The sequence below is a fragment of the Melanostigma gelatinosum genome, assembly GCF_949748355.1.
Source record: "Melanostigma gelatinosum genome assembly, chromosome: 12".
NCBI classification, from domain to species: Eukaryota; Metazoa; Chordata; class Actinopteri; order Perciformes; family Zoarcidae; genus Melanostigma; species Melanostigma gelatinosum.
In genome coordinates this window covers 10479081-10503518 of record NC_136645.1, presented here as the reverse complement: position 1 = coordinate 10503518, position 24438 = coordinate 10479081, and the positions used below count along the sequence as shown (strand labels likewise).

General features: G+C 42.7%; 2 protein-coding genes across 6 annotated transcripts in view; one reads left to right on the top strand and one right to left on the bottom strand.

The window, feature by feature from the left end:
* Window positions 1-13089, bottom strand: part of zcchc24 (zinc finger, CCHC domain containing 24) — a 32152-nt gene extending 19063 nt beyond the window's left edge. For all 4 annotated transcript variants that reach the window (XM_079280537.1, XM_079280536.1, XM_079280538.1 and 1 more), the window contains exons 1-2: window positions 12628-13089; window positions 9077-9277 (exon numbers count right to left, since the gene is read on the bottom strand). In XM_079280537.1, coding sequence (XP_079136663.1) covers window positions 9077-9277; window positions 12628-12867 — 441 coding nt within the window. In that variant the 5' untranslated portion in view covers window positions 12868-13089. The remainder of the gene's footprint in view (window positions 1-9076; window positions 9278-12627) is intronic.
* Window positions 13090-14579: 1490 nt separating this feature from the next.
* Window positions 14580-23520, top strand: anxa11a (annexin A11a). Of its 2 annotated transcripts, none has more exons than XM_079280941.1 (15): window positions 14580-14666; window positions 16123-16449; window positions 16894-16976; window positions 17593-18027; window positions 18167-18254; window positions 18482-18576; window positions 18715-18828; window positions 18944-19034; window positions 19783-19862; window positions 19953-20009; window positions 20149-20242; window positions 20384-20479; window positions 21721-21779; window positions 21886-22008; window positions 22348-23520. In XM_079280941.1, exons 2-15 carry the CDS (start codon window positions 16125-16127, stop codon window positions 22405-22407), a joined length of 1800 nt encoding a protein of 599 aa, XP_079137067.1. In that variant the 5' UTR covers window positions 14580-14666; window positions 16123-16124; the 3' UTR covers window positions 22408-23520. The 2 variants fall into 2 exon arrangements, with proteins under 2 accessions (XP_079137067.1, XP_079137068.1); XM_079280942.1 differs by having other exon boundaries at window positions 17740-18027; window positions 22348-23517.
* The last annotated feature ends 918 nt before the right edge of the window (window positions 23521-24438 follow it).

Here is a 24438-nt window from a genome sequence, read left to right as displayed (position 1 = left end):
ATGTATGAGCCTGTGGTGGATGCGTTCGTGAGCGTGTGTGTCTGTATATATCTGTAAATCCCTCTGCCAGATATACTGCACACGTGTGTTGCTAATCTCAGTGGTACTTGGTGTCAATGCTATATTGGACCTATGGCCCTATATGGTTTCTCAGTGCTCTTGCTATAAAGGCTCTTTCTCTGTATAACTCCTCAAAAATAAAATGCGTTGACATGTAGTGGCCACATCTGTTTTTTTTTAACAGCGAGAACGGCAGTCTATCTGCCATGACACTACGACAGAGGACAGTTGTTCCGACACAAAGATGTCTCCGGCATCCCTGATAAGCCTTATCTGTTTACATGGCAGTCCCCACACACTCTCTCGCAGACAGACGCGGGGCCTTCGGAGCCTTTTGCTGCGACTGGAAGGAAGATCAGGGGTCACCCTGTAAAAACATTCCCATGGCTCACCTCCCCCCGACCCTCGTCCCTGCCAGAAACTTCCCGACACACTGCAGGGCAGTGTGTACACACAGAGCGCAGGGACAGAAAGCGTTTCTAAATGAAATGCAGGGTTGTTGTTTTTTACAGTAAGTGAAGGGGCAGTCACCGAAATCTATTTTCACTTGAAAGTTGCAGAAGCGCAGCATGAGACCTACAATTAAACATTATATATAGAAACACACATCACAACCGTAAAAATCTAATCGTGAAATGATAAAAGTATTCTCGTTATTTCCTTGACAAACATCTTTCTGGTGCCAGTTCATAAGGTATCCACATACCTTATGAACTAGCACAAAAACATGTCTGCACCAACGCTGCAATATACTCTGGCTGACTTCTTGCTCACTTCTACTAAGTACACATAGCGCCACTTATTGAACCACAACTGTGTTTTAATCAAAGGCGAACACAGTCCTGACTCCTGAGAGCGATGGAGCTCCTGCGTTGCCTGCCAGAGCAGGACTTCAAGATACTTAAGCATAATGAGAGAGCGAGAGAAAACAAAGTTACATGAAAACCACAGAAGAGGCCCCTGTAGTCTATATGTTGACATATAGACAAGCAGACTATATAGGGCCGCCTGTTTCTTTTTTTACCTCAGTAAGATCCAAGGCTCTATCCAAACATACTCGAGTCCGACGCCCCACTGTAATGCAGTGAGGGCCCTGCTGGGGGAACAATACAGGCCTGCCTTCCTGACCTCTCTGTCGAGCAGATCTTACAGACATACAATGACTGCCTTAATTACCAGCCTCCATTCCCACCACTCGGGCTTTCCCCAATGGTGCCCATTCAGAACCGCAGTCTCTCCCTAAGGTGCCCATTCAAGGGCGACACAAAGCCGGCAGTGTCAGTCCCTGATCTCTTGACACCAAAATCCAGTCCTGTGTGCCAGCACTCGCAGCTTCACAGTGTCTCTGCCTGTCCGTCCGGTTGTCCGTCCTCTCTGTCAGCCTGTCTCACGTCACTTAAGGATCTCTGTGGTTCATGTGACACGAATCGGTGCCGCTATGAGGAGCAATTAGTTCGACCGCGTAGCGATCACCCTGTAGAGAGAGGCATGATGTGTAGTAGCCAGTCTGATGTGAGTGCATGAGTCTGGTGGTTTGGTGTGTCGAACTCCAAATCCATTTCACCCTCTACTTTTTTCAGCTCGCTAATTCAAGTTGAAGTGGATAAAATGGTAACCGTTGTAAGGTGTAGAGGATAATGTAAACACTTCATGTCAAGTGTCTGGAAGTAGAGAAGCGTAATCAGGTAGTTTGAATTCCAATTAGCTGCAATATTCAGCTGTAACAGTGGTTTGGCAATTAGTCCTCTAGTATTTACCTTGAGACAGCATGAGAACAAAGGATTCAACCTGAACCCAAATTGCTGCATATGTGGCTGAAAACAACACTTTTCATCGTTGTTGATTCATCTGCAGATTATTTTCTCAAGTTATTGAATGATCGTTTGGTCAATAAAACATCACAAAACAGTGAAAAGTGCCCATCACGTTCCAAAAGCTTCAAATGTCTTACTTTGCACAAAATCCAAAGACATACAGTTTACTGTGTGAGGCCAGGAAATGCAGCAAAACATCAAATTTGAGAGGTTGGAACCATCAAAAATGATGGATATATATTGTACATATAGATATACATGGGGGGAACATTAGCATTTCGTATGAGCTAACAAAACCCTCTGGCCCTGGTGTGCTAACACCATGCTGTTGTGAAAATCTGATCCCTTACCCTCTGATCCCTCCATCCTGTTCTAGTTCCTGAGGCCTCAGTGTATGGCTGCTGACCCCCCATGACACTGTATGTTACATGTTACATTCTTAAAGGGGTTTGTGTCAAAGTACTATGAGACAAAAAGCAAAGAATAGAGGAAGCACATGAAGAGACTAGATTCTAAAATGAATGGTGACCCGGTTTCTCTCATGCTGTAGAGACAAGCTTACATTCGGCAATGTGAAGAGCAACTGCCCCAAACACATGATTGTTTATTTCCTTTTATTAACTCCATCCTTTCAGTGCTGGCTCAGCAGAGTCACAGGAAAAAGATTCATAGAACAAAGTATTGTAGAAAGTGTAATTAGAAAATACATCCTTAGTTTGAAGCTAAAGAATACGCTCGAAAGAAGCTTCATTGCATCTTTTGATCGAGGAAAAGCTGACAGCTTTATGTAAGTTTATTGTGTCTTCATACCACTCTCTCCGGATGAGTTTGGAGCTTCCATTGTCATTTCACCGTTTTTCAACATTTAATCCGAGAGCAGCTGTAAATTCACCTGACTGTGGTTCATGTGACAGTGCAACGCCTCCCGGAGATGGGGGTTATAGGTGTCACGGTTACCAAAACAGGAAGTGGTGCGATTGTTGTCTCAGCAAAAACTCAGAGGAAGAATGGGATTTCTGTACACAACACAAACCAGCTGGCAGGAAACCGCACTTTTATCATTCTTTTAACTTTGATTTCCTCTCAGGGGGAAGTGCCCTCTCCCCTTTCGCTGGCTCTCAACTCCTGTGCCAATGTGAAGCTTTGGAACTACACCCGCTCTGTGCCTGACGGAGCTCCATGCCATGACAGTGACACATCCAAACTCCCGGCCTGCCGCAGCAAATAACTGCAGCCATGTCAGAGTTGGCCCCGTGGGCACAGAGACCACGGGGGTAAAATGTGAAACATTGTCTCGTGACAAATGTTGAAGTGTGACTGCGGTGTTGAAAGATTGTTTATTGACAGGGTTAACAAACTGCAGGATAGTTAAACAGGAATATTAAATAGGAATAGTTACATAGGAATATTAAACTGGATTTTAGATTATGCTGCTTTTTTTGTTGATTGAAAAATTAGAATTTTACAGGAAGCTACAGGTTAGGAACCAAATTGTCTGCAAAGGGAGAAAGACTCGTTTTGGCTTAAATACCAGAGCCAGCTGGGAAAAAAAGGGACCTGGGTGAAGTGAGTAAGACAACAAAGTTTCCCACAAGCTACATAAACTCTGACTAACTGTTCCAGCTGAAAGGCCAACAGTATAACACCATAGGAGCAATCGCACTTAACAAATTACTCGTACCCAAAACACTTGGACAGAAAAAAAAATAGATGTTGTCGGTATCCTCAAGCATTTTCTTTTCAAGGATTTTTTTTTTTTATATTCAATTACATTTTCTCTGAAGTATTTATTTGTGCCCCAAACACTTAAACCTGTTTATTCTACTCTACACCCCTTAAAGTCTTGCTCAGACTTAATTTGATTGAGACAAGTTAGAGAGACTCATCTTCAGACCTCAACCTGATTCAATTAGCACTTTAATTGCCAGCCGTGCCAGCGTGTGACGAGTATTGTTTTCACCTTGCTGAGTCTGTCGTCACGGTAAACTGTGCTCTTGGAGACACCCGTTGCAGGAACTACAACAGAGATGCTTTTGTGTACTTTGCCAGGTGTTTATATGTCTGTGGACAGATTCTGACGAGGTGATCGCGTCACGATCGTGCAAGATAAAGTCATGATTTATAGATGTGTAGTTGCGATCAAAATGAAGGCCGTGTTGGGAAGGTGGGTGGTCCGAGCAAGGGCGCCGGAAAGAGGTTAGGAAATAGGGAAGTGGCCGAATTGCTCCTCGAAGATACTTGTTTTCCAAGAGTGAAGCACACAGATAGCGCTGTGAAATTATAAACTTGCAATGTGTATTTGACACACTACCGCGCTACTCTACCCACATCCCCCAGTACAACAACAAACTGAAACATAAAAAACAAAGTGGTTGCACAATTACCCCAGCATGACTGCGAAGCAATTTGGAAATGGATCAGTGCCCCGTCGAAGGCCAAGTGGAAGGTTTAAAACCAAACAACAACCGCCGGTGTAGACAAAGTGGGCTGCAGTAATGACGAGTCATTACGTTTATCACCACAACCAAAGAAAAAGCGCACACTTTGTCAAGTCACACATTGCATCTGGTGTGAAGAGGCCCTCACTTCACAGCTCGCCTCAGGTCTCCGTCTTGACACTGTTATGGGAGATTATGGTGACCATTTGTCACAAAGGACAGACTGCTGCTGAAATTACCACCACATGAGGTGTGAGGTCCATCGGTTATTGGCACATGGTCACAGATACAGATCAGATGCATGCAGGAGGAGGACCGGTTGACGGGATGAGAGGAAATGTCAGACACTTGTACTTATCAAAGTGAGTCCCTTTTGAGCTCCATCCTTATGCACTAAGGAGAGTACAGTCAACTTCCTGTAAACATTGAGCCAAGTCAGATATGTGTGTATGTGTGTGTGTGTGTGTGTATATATATATATATACACACATTTTTCAAACCCCATTGAACAAAAGGCACATTATTATGCTCTCTATGTGGATCAATGAGCTCTATGTTTCTGTTATACACAGTAGATTTGATGTTCTTGGTCCTGCTCTTCTGTATAAATGGATACATACAGCACATTCCATGATTAAGTAGTCATTGGTCGTCAATCTAAGCAGACGCCTCAAACACGTTCACCGTACAGTGGCCTGTAAAGCAAAAGTTCAACATTTTGGGGAAAATGCTCAGTAGCTTTCTTGCTGAGCGTTATATGAGATCGATACATCGGACATGTCAGTTCATTTAGTACGAGTTCACAGGCAGCAGCTGGTTAGCTTAGCTTAGCACAAAGACTGTAAACAAGGGCAAACGGCTGGCATGGCCTATAAAGCTCACTAATGAACATATCTCCTTTGTTTGATCCTTAGAAAAAAGTCAAATAAAAGAATAAATGTTCTCATCTGACTTGTGGAAAGAAAGCAAATAAGCATGTTTCCTAAAATGTCAAACTGTTGCTTAAAAGGCCCAGAAACGTATTTTCTCACTCAGCTTCTTACTTACAATGAGCTCCTACATGAACGCTTGTTTGAAACAGCTTGAAACTGTTTGAAACAGCTTTATGTATTTATATCTTGTGTTTGTGCTTTTCTCACTGGCTTGAAGTGGGCGGGATATCATACCTCACTCTGCTCAGGACAACATTTGAATATAAATGGCGGTTGTGGGTTTGTCCTGATGAAAGTTTCTTCATTCATCATTGTTTAACGTAAACTTTGATTGTTGCACTTTTAGAAAGGGAAAAGGAGCAATACCGCTCACAGAAATAGGCAAAAGGGTGAATGCAGAAGTAGTGATTAATGTCATGTCAGTTATTTTTGGCTTTTAAGCTTTTATATGAAAAAGTATTCTACCAGTTTCAAAATATCTGAAATTTCTCAGAAGAGGAAAAAAAACATGTCCAGGAAACTATAATTCTGAAGGACTGAACCAGGGGAATGCATTGCGACCTGGAATGGGGCATACACACACCAGCACACACACACACACACACACACACACACACACACCAGCACACATGCAGCAGCGGCAGCAAGCAGCAACAGCCACCCCCACATACCCACAAACCTGCATTCCGGCAAAGACATTTTCCACGAGTTAATCTTTCTACCGGGAGACATAGCAAGACGATGTCATTCAATCATTTTGATCACTCAAATCAGAAGTGGGGACAACTGTTGAGAGGATTAGTCCAGTGAACAGAACCAAATCATGAGTGCAAGTGGAAGACATCTTGGAAGGGGGCCAAAGGGTGGCAGTGAGGGGCATTCTGCTCATAACTGGGGGAGCGACCTCATTTTCCAAATAAAAGCCAGTTTACATAACACCTCTCTCGCCATGACAGGGAGCACTGGGCAGCTGCTGCCAGGCCTGTGGCTTTCACTCAACTACCAAGAGTTCCCTGAAAAAATGTATTCTCTCAGCACAGCCCACAGGCTTCCTCTGTGCGATTCCAATATTAACATGTAATAACTAAAAAAGCTCTTAAATTGCAAGTAATGGACAAACACTTTGATAACCTCAACTATTTAATTGCCTGTCTCTTATTCTCTCAGAGCCAAGCAGTGGAAGGGAGAGGGAACCACTGACCACAGTGACTGAAGTAATGGATCCACCACTGACTGAATTCTTGTCTCTCCTTCAGCTGCAAAAAAGAAGTCAACTTTGGCAGAGGTAAGGTGGTTTCAAAGCATATATCCAGATACAATCTTTCGACAAGGAAATCTAAATCCAAACGTATCCCGGATGTCTGCGGTACAGAGGAATACAAAGACAGTGCTTGTAAGTATCAATTCATTGTTTTTTTGTTTTTTTCATGGGATTTGTTGACAGAAAGCAAATACAGAAAATCACCGGCCTTATCTCGTGATTTAAAATACCTGTACATGTAATTAAATGTGATATGAATCAATTTTCCTTTCCCTCGTCATAGCACACAATAAAACATGTCGTGATGAAGTAAAGACTGTTCAAATCGTCAGAATGTGATTCTCCATGCTGGACCTGGATGACATACTTTGCAGCTCTCTGTGAAGCAGGAGCCTCTGTTTTCATTGGCAACGCACCCCTGAACAGCACACACTATTAGCAGGGACGCATTCATCCTCACGCGCATTCCAGTGCAGGCAGATACCAGAAACTCCGAGAGCACACGAGTGCTCACTGCACCTTGTGAAACAGAGTTATGATAATGTAGGACGCGAAAATATTGTTCGGAAAATGACTCGAGTCTCGGCTAATAGGTCATTTGAAACACTCTCGCCATTCAAAACAATGTTTCCGATTGCAAGGCATGTGCCACATCTGTTATTCGGGTCCTCAGCTGGTGAAGTAAGAAGCGGCACGTAGTGACAGGTGACTGGGCAATAGTGTAAGTGATGTAACACAAATGGAAGGTACATTTATGGAGGGGGGAAAAAGCCCAGGAGAGACCTAAATAACTGAGATGGTGTTGAACTGTGTAGGTGCAGAGGCCTTTTGGAGACTTTTCCGCTTTCTGAGTTGCTGTTGGCAGTTTAACGAACAGCTGAAATATAAACCAGAAGACGGCTGAGTGTGATTGTGAGGTCCGCCCCTCGATGCTTACAGCGACAGCATGATTGATTTCACAGCCTTTACAGTGACAACCTTTTCATTTCAGAATAGTGAAGAAGATCACTTTAAATGTACAATGTTTGAGAAAAGGCGATAAACACACTAGATGACGTATTTCTTAATGCACACCTGCTCCCACATTGAGCATCAGCATAATTTGATCAATGCTCACATCAACAACTACAGCATTACATAAAGGAAAAACAAAGTTACATGTTGCATGATATGCTACGACCCAAAATTCCCGTTGGAGTTGTCAGTAGATGATCTAATTCCCTCACATTGCAGCTTGAAGTTGTCCAGGAGATATTTCAACAGCACACAGGTCATTCACAGACCTCCCGAGACCAGTCATCATATGTCATAAAGCATTTTAATCTCACATCTGCTCCTCATTACTACTCCATGCACAAGAAACTCAGGGCTGGGCTTAGACTATTGCACCTCACCCAAGAAAAGGGAGAGAAGAAATAGGAGAGAGACAAAAAAAGGAGAGCGAGAGAGAGAGAGAGAGAGAGAGCGAGAGAGGGGAGATTATAAAGCACCGTGAGTCCAGCAAAATAAGAACACTGTGTAAAGTGACATTGTGTTCTTCCTATGAAATCAGATCACTTCCAGGCCACGGTCCCAGCAATGGTGTTTGCCTTTTACGAGGCGGTATATAACACCACAACAACAGATCCACCACAGACATTTCATGGTCCAATCCTTCTTCAACAACTCCAGCAAACTCTACATCACTCTATTTCGGCGAAAGTTCACTCGCATGAACACAAAACTCACAAGCACAAGTTCTCAATTCTCTCATTTAGATGTTGAGTGACTCACACACCTGCATCAACCTGAAGCAGCCGCTCAGGCTCCCAACCAGGGCCTTATTCTTAAAATACACTACCCAGACCTGATTTCAAGTAAATTGGCAAGGATCATTCAAAACCCCAAATTCTCCAGGTGCTCTCCAAGATGAGTTTTGGGAACAACAGCTGAGACCCAATTTGTCACACATTAGTGTGCTCCTAACCTCAATGTTAGACCTCAAGGTGGATCAACATGTGCCTCACAATAAAAGACAAACCTGCGTCGCAACAGACGAATGCAAATGTCATTTTTGTGGATTACTTTATCTTTAGTTCCATGTCAGAAAAGACATTTTCTGTATTTGTTAATGTTTTTGTTTGATTCTAGGAAAACATGCAAACTCGATGATCCAGTGAAATGACAGACAGTTTCACCTTTGACCCTCGAACTAGTGCCACAAGTTAATTCATTGTGGTTCTAACGGATGATTTCTTATAGTGTAATGCTGTGGCAGTTAAGATGCACACTAGCACACACATACTCACACGCGCACACACACATGACTACAGAAGACAGAGGCCATCCTGTTTAACAAGTAGGTCACACCAGAGCCAAAGACTGAGAGAGAGAGAGAGAGAGAGAGAGAGAGAGAGAGAGAGAGAGAGAGAGACAGGCATTGGCTGGAGCAAGCACCGCTTTTAGTGCCATCATTGGCTTGTAGATGAAAAGACACGGAGGAAGTCTAAAGTCACACAGTTATGGCAATATGAGCTGTTTGTGTCATCTCAAGACTTAGATTCAGGGAAATATGCGTGTTACGAGTCTCACCTGAGGGCAGTCTTTGATGTAATGGCCCTTGTTGAAGCACAGGTGGCATAAGTAGTTGGGAGGGGGTCTTTTGTTTGGTTTTCTTGGCTCTGAAGAAAGGGAAAGGTCTGAGAAATGGTCCGTCAGGGAGTTGAGTCCATCCACGATGTTGTTCAGGGAGCCATAGGGTGACACATTCTTATACACATTGTTGTTTAAGGCCTGAAAAGCAAGAAGAACAGCAGAAAAGGTTCAGGTTTAATTCGTCTGTCTGTGACTTGTCATGTATCATATATTTCAAATGAGATGTAGAACATTCTTGAAGACGTTCACACTCAATTCACATGGACTTCCCAACTCTCCGTTTCGTAAAGAACGAGTTGTTGACTTACAGTTTGCAGGAGAGCATTGCTACACACAAAATAGTATTCACAAAAATACATTTCAGTTCTGGTTTTGGAGTGTTAATAATGTTGAGATTAATCACCAGTTTTCTTTGAGAGCTCTCTGTCCTATTTTCTGTTGCACCAAAAACAATTTTAAAAAAATGAAGAAGAAAAAAATCCCTCCATGATCATTTCTCTCATTAAATTCAGAACATCTGGCGAGAGGCCCAGCTGTGCTCATGTGCTGGAAAAGTACTGAGCATGTCCACAGAGAAAGACAGGACTTTAGAGGGATGACTCATTGTAAACAAGATGGGAGGCATGTTCCCTCGCCAGCCTGTGGAACATCAGCAATGTCACCGTGCACTGTTGGCGGTAAACTAGCCATGGTCAGTGTTTGCAGTCTGCTCGCAGCCACAGAGCGCGGCGTTGTATGCCACACGGCCCAGTGAATTCATAGAGGATGCCCTCTGAATATTAAAAACAGGGGAAGCATGGGCAGGCCCTTATTTCCCTTCTCATTTGTGTCTTCCTCTGTTGAAATACAATCCAGAAGCGACAGACTTGGTTCGACCTCTGGGTGAAATAATGTTGATTTTAGCACAGTCTTTATTTTCAGATGGTCGGGTAATTAGCCCCTGTTGACAAGTCGCTAAACAAACAGTCGAACTTGTCATCTGCCTTGACATTTAATAGTTTTACTACACTGATGACAAATAACTGAGACACCACCCACATGTGAAAACATCATGAAAGCCACATATAAACTCCTCCTCCTCCACTTACTCTCGTGTCTCTTTTTTGGGGGGCACAGGTTTATGTCTGGTAAATATGTTGCTGTCCACATTCAATGTTGCACAGCACATAAACCTTCGACTTGGCAACCTGGCCAGGGCTGAAAGCCAAATCTCTATCTGCGGGCTGTGAGATTGTCTTGCTAACCAGCTCCAGCTTTAAAACTCATGTTCATTTATTACTTGTAGTCGTCGTAAATCAAGTATCACGGCTCCGAACTTTCTCAAGTTTTCCATCTGCCACGAGTTTTAGCTCTGTGTATTACTGTTGTATATGACCTCTCCTTCGGAAAGCAAGCGTGTCTGTGTCTTTGTTAAACTTGAAACTTAATGCAGGTTGTAAAATGATTTTGTGAAACATAAAACAGGAAACTTTTCTCAGTTTATGCTCCTCTCCCATGTCTTTGGTTTGGCCTGAAGCGTCCTCCTGACAGCCCAAAGGAAACTGATTTCACACACATCTGCTAATGGTGGGGAGAGAGTTTGTTTATTTTCTGTGTCCGTGTGAGTGAGTGAGTGAGTGAGAGACTCAGCAGGAGGTTGTGTGTGTATGTGCGTGGCGATGGATGTGTATGTATGCGTTGGCCAACACAATGAGAACTAAACTGGTATCATTACCAGTCAGGGAGCTGGACAACTGCAGCAGATCTTTGTCTATTTCCACAGGGCCAGGGATGAGGTCTCACCCTGCAGGGGTTAATCACTCGCCTACATGTTTAAACCAGGACTGTGGTGACTGGTGGAAACTCTAAAGGTGATTGATTTAAGGTAGAATAAATGACTTTGGGGTTCGATTAACCTGGAATGGTTTCAAAGTCACATAAAGCGGTCAGCGGATGGGACTGTGGTAAGGAATACTTGGAAACCACAAACGTATCCACTCAACAACCAATTCATTCATTTATCACTATTTCACTTTAAGTGGACTGTTGTGTGATCCTTCGCTGCAAAAACAACTCCATTTTCGCATTACTCATCTCATCATCAAATCTCTGCAGTGGTTTATTTTACTTGGCTTAGCCAGTATCGTAAATTGCAAAATACCCCCCACCCCCCCCACCCCTTAAACTGTTTCCAGACTGTATATGTGTTCCCTCAGTTTCAAACACTTATACTCATGCGGATTGAATGCCATTACACAATTGCGTGTAATGTATAATGTGCACACCCAATTTCCAGAGGACTGTTTCATGTTGAATGACTTCAAAGGGCCTCTATGGTTACCAGCATAATAATGGACACTGGCTCTAGATGGCGGATACACCATCCATCCACTGCTTCAGTTTCCCAGAGTTTCCAACACAGAGCGTCACAGTAACATAGATCTGAGAAACTCAACTGCAGTGTAATCAACACACTGGGAGGCATGCTGTATCGTCTTTACACGACCACTTTGACCGCAGTATGTGATTAGTGTTCTGTGTGTGCGCTGTATGTAGCCTACATGTATGTGCGAGTGTGGTGGTGGGGCTCCTTTTTGCACAGTATAGTCTGCAGTATCAGGTTTGCCCCCCCCCCCCCCCCCCCTGCACACATTATCAGCATGTTTGTCCCTAAAATTACACTCGGCTACAAAAATAGACAATATTCAAACACGGATTGATTTTCTTTGCACAACCTGGTCTATTTGAAGAAGTCAGAAGGCAGCAGACCTCAGCAGGAGGCTGCAGTGGCCTGCTCCTTCCAGACAGAGGCGTGCAGGGGGATATATCTCCATCTGCGCTTCTTTACCTCTCTGATCACATGTCTGATTCAAACACCTTTAATTTGAACCATAACTCACCAGCATCCTGAAAACACACTGATTTACCCCAGGTTATTAAATGGCATTAGCCTGGAACGGGAATGTAATGTTGTGATATTTAGCTGTCGAGCTGAGATCTTACTTGCTTATTTAAGCTTTAATCAGCCTACATTTACATTCCCCCCAAATATATTCCTGCAGTTAGAGTATAACTATAAGGTTATAAGTGAGTTTATAGTGACACTGCCTTAAGACAGTGTCACTATAAAGTATATCCATATTCCTTTATTTGCAGTGATATTTACAGCCGGCTATAGCTACTTCTTGTGTTGTATAAATTAGACAACACTTGACCTATACAGTGTTTTTCAACAACAGTCAAATGGATAATACTCTGACATGTTGATTTAACACGACTAATTCATTGTCCATATTCGAAATATCATGGCGGTTATGCATATCCCACCAGAATAGCCCATGCTGTACATGCTGAAACATTTGCGGCACAGACGTGCAACAATCCACTGATCAACCAACCCAACTCGGATTCTTACTATGAATTCAACCACCAATCTGACAGTCACGAAACACTCTCAGATATATAAATATACATATAAATATACATATACGCTGCATGCCATCTTTCACCTCATTCCGCTGCAGCTGAAAGAAGTTGTTGAGATAGTTGGAGTTCAGGGAAGAGCTCAAGTCCGCCGCTGCGGGAGTCTTGCTGAAACCGAGGTCCGGATGGGAAGAGTTGGGTTCGGGTCTGAACGCGTCAAAGGCGCTGGTCTGGTGGGGGTCTTGCAAGGAGAGATAGACCCAGTTGAGAAGTTGCGCAGGCTGGTACACGGAGGCACTCGTGTCTATGGCAGACAACAAGCTCATCTTTCAATTCAAAGGTCTAAACTGGGTTTTCCACCGCTGTTTCTTGGACTGGTCTCAACTCTTTTGCCTTTTCTTGCTTTTCGTTCCCCGGCAGATGGCAAGTGCTCCTTTTTTCTTGCCGAAAGGGGCCCTGTCCTCCTCACGCCGGGAGCCTCGTCCCAGTCAGATGTTACTCAAAAGTCATTGCGCTACCATGTCAGTGTAGAAAGTTTTCCCCCTGCTCCCCATGGTCCGCTATCTGCCTTTATTGCAGCGGGGCAGAGAGAGACTCTTTGGATATGTAATGAGGACGGCTCTGCGTCACCGAAGACGCGGGCCAATCAGCGTCTGCTTTCTATGGATATTCATTGGCGGCCCGCTGGATGAGACAAATGGTTCTTATTGTATTGTAGCGCCTCATCCCAACAGTTTTATAAATACTCTGCCACATCAGTTAATACCATTAGACAGTTTAATAGACTCTCTCTGAGCCATATGATGACATGCATTACTTTTAACATGTGTCATTAATAACACGTGTTTGTCTATGGTGTTGTGTGAGAAAGAGGGGTGGTGAAAGGTGTTTTGTGTATTCAGGGCCAGAGGGGAGTAGTTACACCTAACTGACTAATATTTAGAGTGGCCTTGCTAACTTGAGTTCATTTGGTAAAGGCCTAACATTTAGTCAAGTCATAGCTAATTCAATTCCAAATGATGTTACTAATGTTGATCCGCCGTCTAAAAAAGATTGCTTTCATGTAATAACAGAAACGCTGGATCATTGGTGAATAAGCAGCAATCAGAAAAGACTGATTCACTAGATTAGTTAATCAATCAGTCAAGTCAGCATCTCAACGCCAGCCCCAGGCCTCTCTCAGGCCTCTCTGTTGACCAACCTGAAGGAGGCAGGCAGGCCTGTTGGTGTGGAAGACAACTTTAAAAAGGGCTCCCTCTTGTGTCAAATGTCCTTCACACACACACAGTACAGTACAGTTAGGATCATTCCAAACACAATAATCCTGTTTGGCTTTCGTCTTTTAAAAGTAGGATCAGTGACGTGATGTAGCTAAAAATAGCCCTACTTTGTTGGTGATTGTCATCACATAACAACCCCATACATAAACAACAACCAGTCATACAGTACACGCACATAGCTTTACTCTAGTAAAACACACACACAGATATTACTATTATTATTATTATACGTTTAGTCTTAGTCTTTTAAACTTTATTCATCCCATGGTGTGTTATGATCCCTGTGTTTTGTTTTTATCTGCTATTTTCTTCTTTATAGCACTTTCTAAACTTGCAAAGAAAAATGCTAAATAAATGAAGTTCATAACTATTATTATTAGTTTGATTTACAAACCTCATTGTAGTTATATTAATGCAACGTTGATAACTATAAAATGACATAGGCTTGTAATATGTAGTAATAAAATATACTCATTCGTATATATAATTCCAATACTTTATAATAGTATCAGATTGTTGAGGATTGGTAAATGTATCTGTGTCAGTAAACACAAAATTGACAAGTAGTTTAACTTAGTTATATATTTAGGTAGCAACACACCTGTGAGATAATATACCTTTTGTTATTCAATAGGTGACGCCGGTGTGACACATTTTCCATCATGTCATTGACATTCATCGATAGATGATTAGTGGTGAACACGTGTCACGTGGTGAAGGGCAGATCGGTGGGTTCCTTAAATGGAAAGTATGAGTCCCACCCATTCTGCTTAAGTACAGTCAAAAAAAAACTGCTGCTGGTAAAAAAAATACTTCCTCCAGGAAGAGACTGCAAGCGGACTAAAGTAAGTGCGAACTTCTAATAACTACTCAAACAGCCGAGCGACCATCACGAATCATACATCAGCTTACGTTATAAATGATATTCGGATAATAATTCCAACTATTTATGGAGTCGTTTTGTGGTTTAACAGTTGCTGTTCTCGACGCTGTCGTTAGCCTGCCAACGTATAAGCACCGTTGCCGATCACCAGTGTCGGTAGCTCCTCCATGTAAGGCGTCGTCTTACATGGAGGTCGTCTCGGTCCGTGGCTTAATTTAAACGGCTGGAATCGCGTCGGTTTATTTACGGGTAGGCAGCTAGCTAGCTCGTTAACGACGGTTACCGGGGTCCTACTGGCATTATGTAAATTGGATTGAGAAATAACGTCGCTCGTGTTCAACTGGAGATTTACAACGTTACAGGCCCAAGGCAGCGTTTTTATTCGGTAGTGCCGAGGTCTAACCGAAACATGTTGGTCCTGTTATAAGATAGGAAAACAGACATGACGCTAACATTAACATATTTGGCGTTTTTGAAGTAATTACTAATGTCTTGTGTTTCGCCGAACTAGCAATCTTCACAATTCTTCTTTTTTTTAAGTGAGCAAACAGACACACCCATCGTCACAAGAACATGGAACAATATGATGGCGAAACATTCATGCACGTTAAGATGATCGAACAGTATCCGTCACTGTCTTGTCGACACCTTGTAATGACCTCACGTTGGTTTGACTTTTAAAATAACAACTTAAACCCCGAATTGACAAATGACCAAATGTGTTTTAACTGCCGCTGAAGTATTTCACAATGGCTCCTCAGCATGGATGTAGATCTGTGTATGGGAGACAAGCATCAGTGCTACTGTGTAGGACATCTGTACTAAGCATGCTTCTATCTCATTGGATATCTCATTGCATGCTCACTCAAACACAGCGACATCTTTTATTCTCTGTGTCCATAAAATGCAAAGCAGAGAAGACTGTTCCATTAGGTCCGCTGAAGTCAGACTTCCCATGGAACAAGTAGTTACACTGGAACACCGGCTTTTCATACCGAGCTTAACCGAAAAGAAAAGTTTCCTCACCACTCGCATAGAAATGGCTGTGATCCAACTTTCCTGTAATAAGGAGTCTGCAATTCAGTACATTGCAGCGACAGTGACACTTACATTGCTACATTCATAAGCAAAGACTGGTGAGTGTATGTTGTGGCATTTAAAAAGCACTACACTGAGTCATGGGACTTTATGTCCAGTGTAACAACAAGCTATATCCTTAGTGTAAGTCAGATGCACATTTTTGCTGTGTCATGCCTTCAATATGTAATGCTGCCATTTACAGCGTATTGTTCTCGCTTATATTTATAATAAAATACCCTTTTTGTCTAGTTGTCCGCACAAGATGATTCTTACATTTTGATTAATTTTGTCATGTTGTGGCAGCCCTTTGATTGACAGTTCTGTTTTTATGCTTAAAGCCATGAGCTACCCTGGATACCCTCAGGCAGGTGGATACCCACAACAGCCCGGGGCCTACCCTCAGCAACCTGGTGCCTACCCACCTCAGGCTGGAGGCTATCCTCCCCAAGGTGGAGGCTACCCTCCTCAACCTGGTAGCTACCCTCCCCAGGCTGGTGGCTACCCTCCCCAAGCTGGTGGCTACCCTCCCCAGGCCGGAGGTTACCCTCCACAGGCCGGTGGCTACCCTCCACAGGCCGGAGGCTACCCTCCACAGGCCGGTGGTTTTCCTCAGGCTGGAGGTTTTCCTCCTCAGGCTGGAGGCTACCCACCGGCACCACCACAAGGTAAGCCATCACGCACTGTTACACTGTCCCACTTTCTCACCGAGCACAAAAAGAGCAACACACTCAAATCTTAAAGTACTTGCAGAAACTATAAGTTGAAGTGAAAAGGTTAAAGTATACTGGTGAGTCAGTTATGTCGTGTTTGTGGGCAACAGGGATCACGAGACTTGTAGTTAACAGAGCAGATTTTTTTTTTTCCCCCTCAAATAACAAACAAACATCTGCCGTTGCTAAGAGAAGGAAGTCCCGCTGTCCATCCTTTCACATAGTACTCCCATTGTCTGTCCAGCACTCTTCCACCTACACATTAACTAGTTGGAGGGTGAGAAAAAGGGAGTTCCAGTAAGAAGGGTCATTCCCGTCTCAGTCTGATATTCTTACATGTAGTAGCAAAATGCATTCTGTGCTTTTGCTGAACAGCCTTGTCTTTGTTGTGTGCTGCAGGCAGCTGGGGAGGTGCCCCTGCTGGTGGATACCCCACCATCGGTCTGGGCAACTTATCCAACCCTGGGTACAACGCTGGCATGGTGAGTTTAGCCTTAAAAAGAATAACCTGCACCCAGAAAAAGTCTAAATATATAAAAAAAATGCAACCTCATCAGATGATTGCGTTGAATATTCCAGTTAGAATTAATTACTCAGCCATTCATGGAATATCACATCTTTTAACTTCACGGTAAGACTTCTCCAAACGTCTGAATCTGCTTATTTTTCTAGGCCTCTTGCATGAAAAACAGGTCCCACACTATATTCTTATTCATGCTTCTCAAAGCTATCGCGCTAATGTAACTTCTTCTTAATCCCTCTTACTTTTCTGAGTCATTGTCTTGTCTATATTGTTGTCTATCATCTGTTATATGAATTTCCATCTTAATATAGTTCATGGCCACACTTTATTTGGATGATTGTGCGTCGTGTAACTGGAAGACGTTCAAAACATCAGGAAAATTGACTTTGGTTTCTCATCTGAAGTGAGATCCGGGATGAGAGATTTAGACATTTGTTAAACATTCATGAATCCCATAAATATGATCCATAAATCTGCATCGAATCCAAATAAGGTGTGACCTGCTACCTGTGCTTTGCATGAACTAATCTTCAAAATGTTACACATTATCGGACACCAATCTTTCCAAATCGCAGGCCAACCAGATCTCTGCAGGCATGGGCGGTTTTAATCAAAACCCATCCATGTTCGCCCCGGCCTCTGGGGGGTACCCACCTGCCACTCAGCCTAGTGGGTACGGTGCCCCCTTCCCTAACCAACAGTCAAATGGCCTGTACCCACAGCCAGGAGGGATGCAGCACCCACAGCCAGGAGGGATGCAGCACCAACAGCCAGGAGGGATGCAGCACCAACAGCCAGGAGGGATGCAGCACCAACAGCCAGGAGGGATGCAGCACCCCCAAGGCCCAGGGATGGGCTACCCCGGTCAGCCTGCACAGCCGATGCCTGGGTATGGGGGAGCACCAGCACCTGTGTCAGGTTACCCAAAGGTCCCCTCACCAAATCCATCCATGCCAGCCTACGGAGGAGGAGGAGGAGGAGGAACCATGCCAATAGCTCCACCTGTCAATGTGAGAAAGACGAAAAACACTTTTTTGACCCCATAGGTTAACAAACATATATTTAGGGCTCTCTTTTGTAATAAATGTACAATGTCTGTAACAGATTTATATTTGAGTTGAAATAACACTTGCTGTTTTGTTGTCTCAGAGAGGATTCAGAGGAACAATCAAGGACTTTCCTGGAGCGGACCAGCTGAGAGACGTGGAGGTCCTGAGGAAGGCGATGAAGGGCTTTGGTGAGTGCTATGGGCAGAGATATAGTATTTTCTTTTGGGCTGACCGTTCTCAACTATCAAAGACCCTCTTTCGTCGAGGACAGCCTTAATTGTCTTTCGAGAATAACTTTTGTATTTAGAAAGGCATTTGTCATTTCAAGTGTAAATGTCACTTGAATTAGACATTGAGAGATGTTTCTGTACCGATCATCTCCTTATGATGTGACTTTGTGGGCTTTTCTGTGCAGGAACGGACGAGCAAGCCATCATCGACCTCCTGGGTAGTCGCTCCAATCGGCAGCGTGTGCCTTTGCTCCGAGCCTACAAGACATCCTATGGGAAGGTAACGCTCCGTCCTCTAGCTGAGTTTATATGTCGTTGATGGGATACATGCTGCCATTTTCCATGAGGAGAGTATTGACAAAAATTCGATGCATTCGATGAAGGTTTTGAGTTATGCCGAGCATGTTTCCATTCTCAGGATCTGGTTAAGGACCTACACTCCGAACTGTCTGGAGACTTTAGACAGCTGGTCATGGCCACGTTGAAGACGCCAGCTGAGTTTGATGCCTCTGAGCTCCACAGTGCCATCAAGGTAAATGCTCAGGAACAAAACCAAGCGATCGTGAACAGAAATGAACGGGAAGAATTTTGTGCCGCTATTGGGCCAGAGAGAGGATGAGGTTTACAGTGTTCTGTCTTCCTAACAGGGAGCCGGAACCGATGAAGCCTGTCTTATAGAGATCTTGTCTTCTCGCTCCAACGCTGAAATCAAGGAGATAAACCGCATTTACAAACAAGGTGAGATGGCGATGAATGGACTGCGCTCCCCTACTGTTGTGATCTCCTTTATCACACAGCTTCCTAAAAGTGTGTGGAAAGTGTTTTATTACATTCATGGATAAGCTCAGTCTGTCTAGATCTGGGTACCACCGTGACATTTGTATATGCACATGAAGTTTCATAACTGCAACTATAGAAAGACATTATACCATTTTTATTTGATTTACTGAACCCCCTATTTGTTCTGCTTATGCATAGTGTCCTAGTTTCTCTTGCCGGTAAATTGCGTTGTGCTCACTTTCCCTACCCTATACGCCTGAGAAGCTGCGAGTGTATATCAACATTTTAGTACCTCATCATTTGAATACAGTTGCACAATGTCTGTTGCATGTTTAAATTTGCATCTAATAATAATAATAATAATGTATTTTATTTGTAACGCACTTTTCATTTTTTTTTTTTAAATCTCAGAGTGCCACAGAGCCAGTACATAGTAAAAACATAGTAAAAAGCATAGTTAAAACATTTAAAAAAAACTATAATAAAATAAAAATAAAAACCAGTGAACGAACAGAAACACAAAAGAAATAACTGACAGTGACTTAGGTCAGAAAGGCTTTCCTGAATAAAAGGTTTTTATCTATATTGCATCTTCAATCCAACAATCTTACTTATCAGCCTTCAAAGGTCCCTGTTGCTTGAACCTATGTCTTTGTATTGAAGCCATGTATTTATGGTCTGTTTTTGTTTTCTTTGCCTTTTTCAGAATACAAGAAGAAGCTGGAGGATGCCATTAGTGGGGACACTTCAGGCCACTTCCGCAGGCTCCTGATCTCTCTGGCACAGGTACAAATACGTGAAACAAATGAATTAATACTTGTCTCTTAGCAACTAGCTTCAGATTTAATTAGGAATATGCTGTCCTGTACTTTGCAGGGTAATCGTGACGAACGAGAGACCGTCGACATCTCTCAGGCTAAACAGGATGCTCAGGTAAGGTCTGCCTCGCTCTCGTTAATGACTCGTGTTTTGAGGATCTATCTGCAACTTGGTTGTTTCCTGGCTTGTTAATTACTCGACCTATTGATTGCAAAGACATGCCAACCCGTGCACACTGTGGTTCTCCTTATAGTCCCTGTATGCTGCTGGAGAAAACAAGCTTGGAACAGACGAGTCCAAGTTTAATGCTATTTTGTGTGCTCGGAGCAAACCCCATCTTAGAGCAGGTATTCTCTACGGAGACATGTTCACTCGCATAAACTAACATAAGGTGCAACATTTAAACTGCATTAGGCCCCAAAGGCCACTTTAGTGCCTTGTTAGCTGTGTTACTGATGGTGTGTGTGTGTGTGTGTGTGTGTGCGCAGTGTTTCTTCAGTACCAGCAGATGTGTGGCAGAGATATCGAGAAGAGCATCAACAGGGAGATGTCCGGAGACCTGGAGGGTGGCATGTTGGCAGTGGGTAAGAACACACACACACACACACATACCCCTATTCAAGTCCAGTCTTGGATGGGTCACACGCATGTAATATGAGTGAGAATCAGCTCCACATAATTAGTTAATGACGAGTGTCCAGGCTGTCTGCAGCACATGTTTGACATTACCTTTAATCATTTCCAATGGTCATTGTGTTACGTGTTGTATACAGCGATCTTAATGCACTTTTGAAGAAGAACTGGCGGAAGGGGCGCTGTTGCATAATCTCTTTTCTTCCCCTCCTTTCTTCCCCCAACATTTCTCAGGGTTATGGTACAGTAACCTGTTTTTAGATGTGGTTTATTTGAATCCTTTCAATGGTTTTGCACACCCATTCTATACGTTTTCATTGTGAAGTGGTGGTGGTGCAGTGCAGTGTTTTTATGTTTGCCATCTGTTTTTGTTTCTGAATTCCTATTTACTTTTTTCAAAATAGAAGTTGAAATAAAGCTGCAGTAGTCAATATGTAGCCACTAGTGGAAAATCCCAGAAACCGGCTGACAAGCGCAGCCCTGACTTCATATCACAAAGTTATGGCTGCTACACTAATAGCTAACTAATTATGCTACACAGAGTGACATCATCACCCTATGGCGGTCATGTTTCCTGCCACCTGATGAATTTAAATCTAATATTAATTCTCCTTTTAGCTCTGTTTTAGTCTGCACCAATTCCCAAGAATTTTTTAGATGCTCAACTTTCTACATCAGGTAGTTGTTAACGTATTCTGTCTACTACTTGGGGACAGGTAGCGTACATCAGAGCTGGTTTGAAACAGCTGGCAGCGGGGATGTTGTGTTGATGATAATAGGTCGACTCAAACAGACGGTGCTGGGCTCAAACAGGCTTAAAAGCTCAGTAGAGCTGCTCATAATCCTCTATAGGTGCGTCCTTACGAGTGGCACCCCCTTCAGAGTCCGTATAGTCATTTCATGGAATGTGAAAAATATTGAATAATGCAGCTTTAAATGTGCTTGTTGCCATTCTGTCATATTCTCTTTGTGTATTCATTCACAGCTTGATTTTTCATAGTTTACTTTTCAGATGGCTCCAAAGTATTGCTGTCGTCGTCATCCTTACTTTGCAGTGATACATATTAGAATGGTGTTCTTTACAGTGCACTTAATAGGAATTAAGTGATCTGGTTTGTTGTTAAAAAAGAAGGAGACAAAGTATGAGTACACTGTGCTGGTGTTGGTAATAAGTCAGTGTTTTCTTTTCCAGTGAAGTGTATTAAGAACACATCTGCCTATTTTGCTGAGAGACTTTACAAGGCCATGAAGGTGAGAAACAGTCTTATTTAAATAGTAATATTCTATATTTAACTGAATAAGTGTCCCATGAATATTTAACTGATGTCGCCTTCATTGTGTCTGTTTGTGAATTCAGGGAGCTGGGACCAAAGACACAACCCTGATCCGGATCATGGTCTCCCGCTCTGAGGTTGACATGCTGGATATTCGCCAGGATTATGTCAAAAACTACGGCAAGTCGCTGTACACACACATCTCTGTAAGTATCATCATATACTGTGACTAGTACTAATATCCCCCGCAGGATGAACAGCAACAAGTACACACTTCTGAAGACACAGCTCTTTCATTTTAATTCACATATATTGTTTATTTTTATAGTATTTTTCCTGATTTCTATTGTATTTTTCTCCATGATTTTTGCAGTACTTCCTTTTATTTTTAATAAATACACATTTTGATTTATCTTTCTGTACTTTCTGTGGTATGCACCAATACATCAAAGCAAGTTACTTGTATCTCAAAACCTACTCGGCAATAATTCTGATTCTGACATGAGGGTCTGAATATTTTGCTGACCCATTTCTTTTATTGACAGGGAGACACATCAGGAGACTACAAGAAACTCCTACTGAAGTTCTGTGGGGGCAGTGACTGAGAAGGAAACCGTGACTTTATAGCATTATAGAAATGTTCTATAAATAGCTGTCCTCAGCCTTATCGATATGCACCATACACAAACTGCAAACCTGCATGCCATCCCAGTACTCTCAATGCAATGTTTACCTAGTTTTAGGAACCGAGTATATATTGCTGTTTCTTTTCTATATACAGTTCGCACAAAGAAAGTTGTGTATTTTTCCACTAGTGGTGTCTTTGGGTTTAACATACATGACCATACAATAGATTTGAAAGAGATTACATTTTATTTGTTATATTTGTAAGACGTTTTATATCAATTTTGCCAATATTATCAGATATCTAACGATATCTGTCGCGTTTATCAGCTGATTTAGTAATGTTCAGCAATGCTGAATAAAGTACGAGACATAGCGTACACAGCAGCTAAGTGCCAAAGTTGTCTGTTAATGTTTGCAAGTGTATAATCTATTCTATATTTTGTCTACCCTTCCTTTTCGTTCATCATAGTTTGTGCTGTGTTTGCATCGGATGCTTTTATTCATGCTTTTACTCTTGGTTCCTGTTATTGTAGCATGTAAAGCTCAAGCATTGCATTTCATGAATTGATGGTGATTGTATCTTTTTGAGTCTCAGAACGGAGGAACTGAGAACTTGCGCTGGAAGTGTTTGAGGCTCATCACATGAAATACATTGAAATTATTTGAAAAATACCATAAATAAACAAGCCATATTAAAATACATGTGTTCCTCTAAATATCAAAGCAATGTCTACCATATCCCTTCACTGGGTAACAAGCAAACGAATACCGAGGTAGAATACAAACGGTTTTCATCAGATGGCGCATTAACCAATTATAATATCCTCCAAAACAGTCATGACCCTCTCATGTCTGCTCTGGTGCAGTCAGCGCTTGTGAATAGACTCAGTTTGCCAGTAGAGGGCAGTGAAGCCTCAGTCCAACCCCAACAGCTACACATGTCACCCAGCACAGCGCCATACAAAATGCTCGGCTGTGAAGAATATGGATCATTATAAGATGGAATTATTCGATCAATAACAATGGTCACAATTCTAAGTTCCTACAGGCAACATAATGATCAAGTATCTTCATTCTCCACCACTGAATATGATGGAAGTCTGGTGTACCTTAAATACACATCATTCTACTCCAATCAATACACTTACATCATTTATCTTTCCTTGAGGGTGGTTGAGTGTGTGGCTGCACACGGAGCTCTCCGTGGATTATTACGCCCGGTTAGCTTTTCTTAAAATGCTGTCAGAACACACTCGAGTGTAGAGACGTGGCTCTGCGCTCCGCTGGCTACAGTAGTATGTGTGAGTTAACTGCACTGTGATCAATAACTCTGTGAGGTGTGGAGGGGGGGTAGCAGCCATAAAGCTGCCATGGTCACATTAAACAAGTCTAGCATGCATGCAGTGCTGCCAGAGGGATCTTTGGGTAGCAGCCATACTAGAAGAGTCATGTTTGATCACGTCCTGCTAAAATTGACCAGAAAACAGCTTAAGGGCTTCAGATAGATGTTCGGATTACAATGACTCGGATTATTAATGAAGATTAGATGCGATTAGATCAGTTTTTGAGGAGATAATTTAGCCGTCATATGAGTTGTATAAGGTAATTTCAAAGTGTTTCAGCATGTCTCTGCCAAGATTTTAGTTTTGATATCATTATGATCAGAAACCTCCATCTGTTGCAGGCATGCAGCTTAATGCCGTGTATTTCACTGTTAATTAAAAAGCATGAATTGCCTAATTTAATGTCTATTACAGCTGATCTAATCGTTTGGGAATCCTCTCACCGTGCCTCGTAGGTATTGTGGGGAAATAATGGCTTTAGATTAAAAGTTTCTTCAAAACAGAGTTGATCCAATTTCAAGTCTGACTGCATCTGTCCAGGGGTGAGCGTGTACAACTCAACCCTATGTGGCAACTGAGACTCAGCAACCCTGACTCATTCATTTTGGGCCTGCCCAGATATGAAACTATTTTGGGCTATGGTTCTGTGAAACACTCTCCTACATG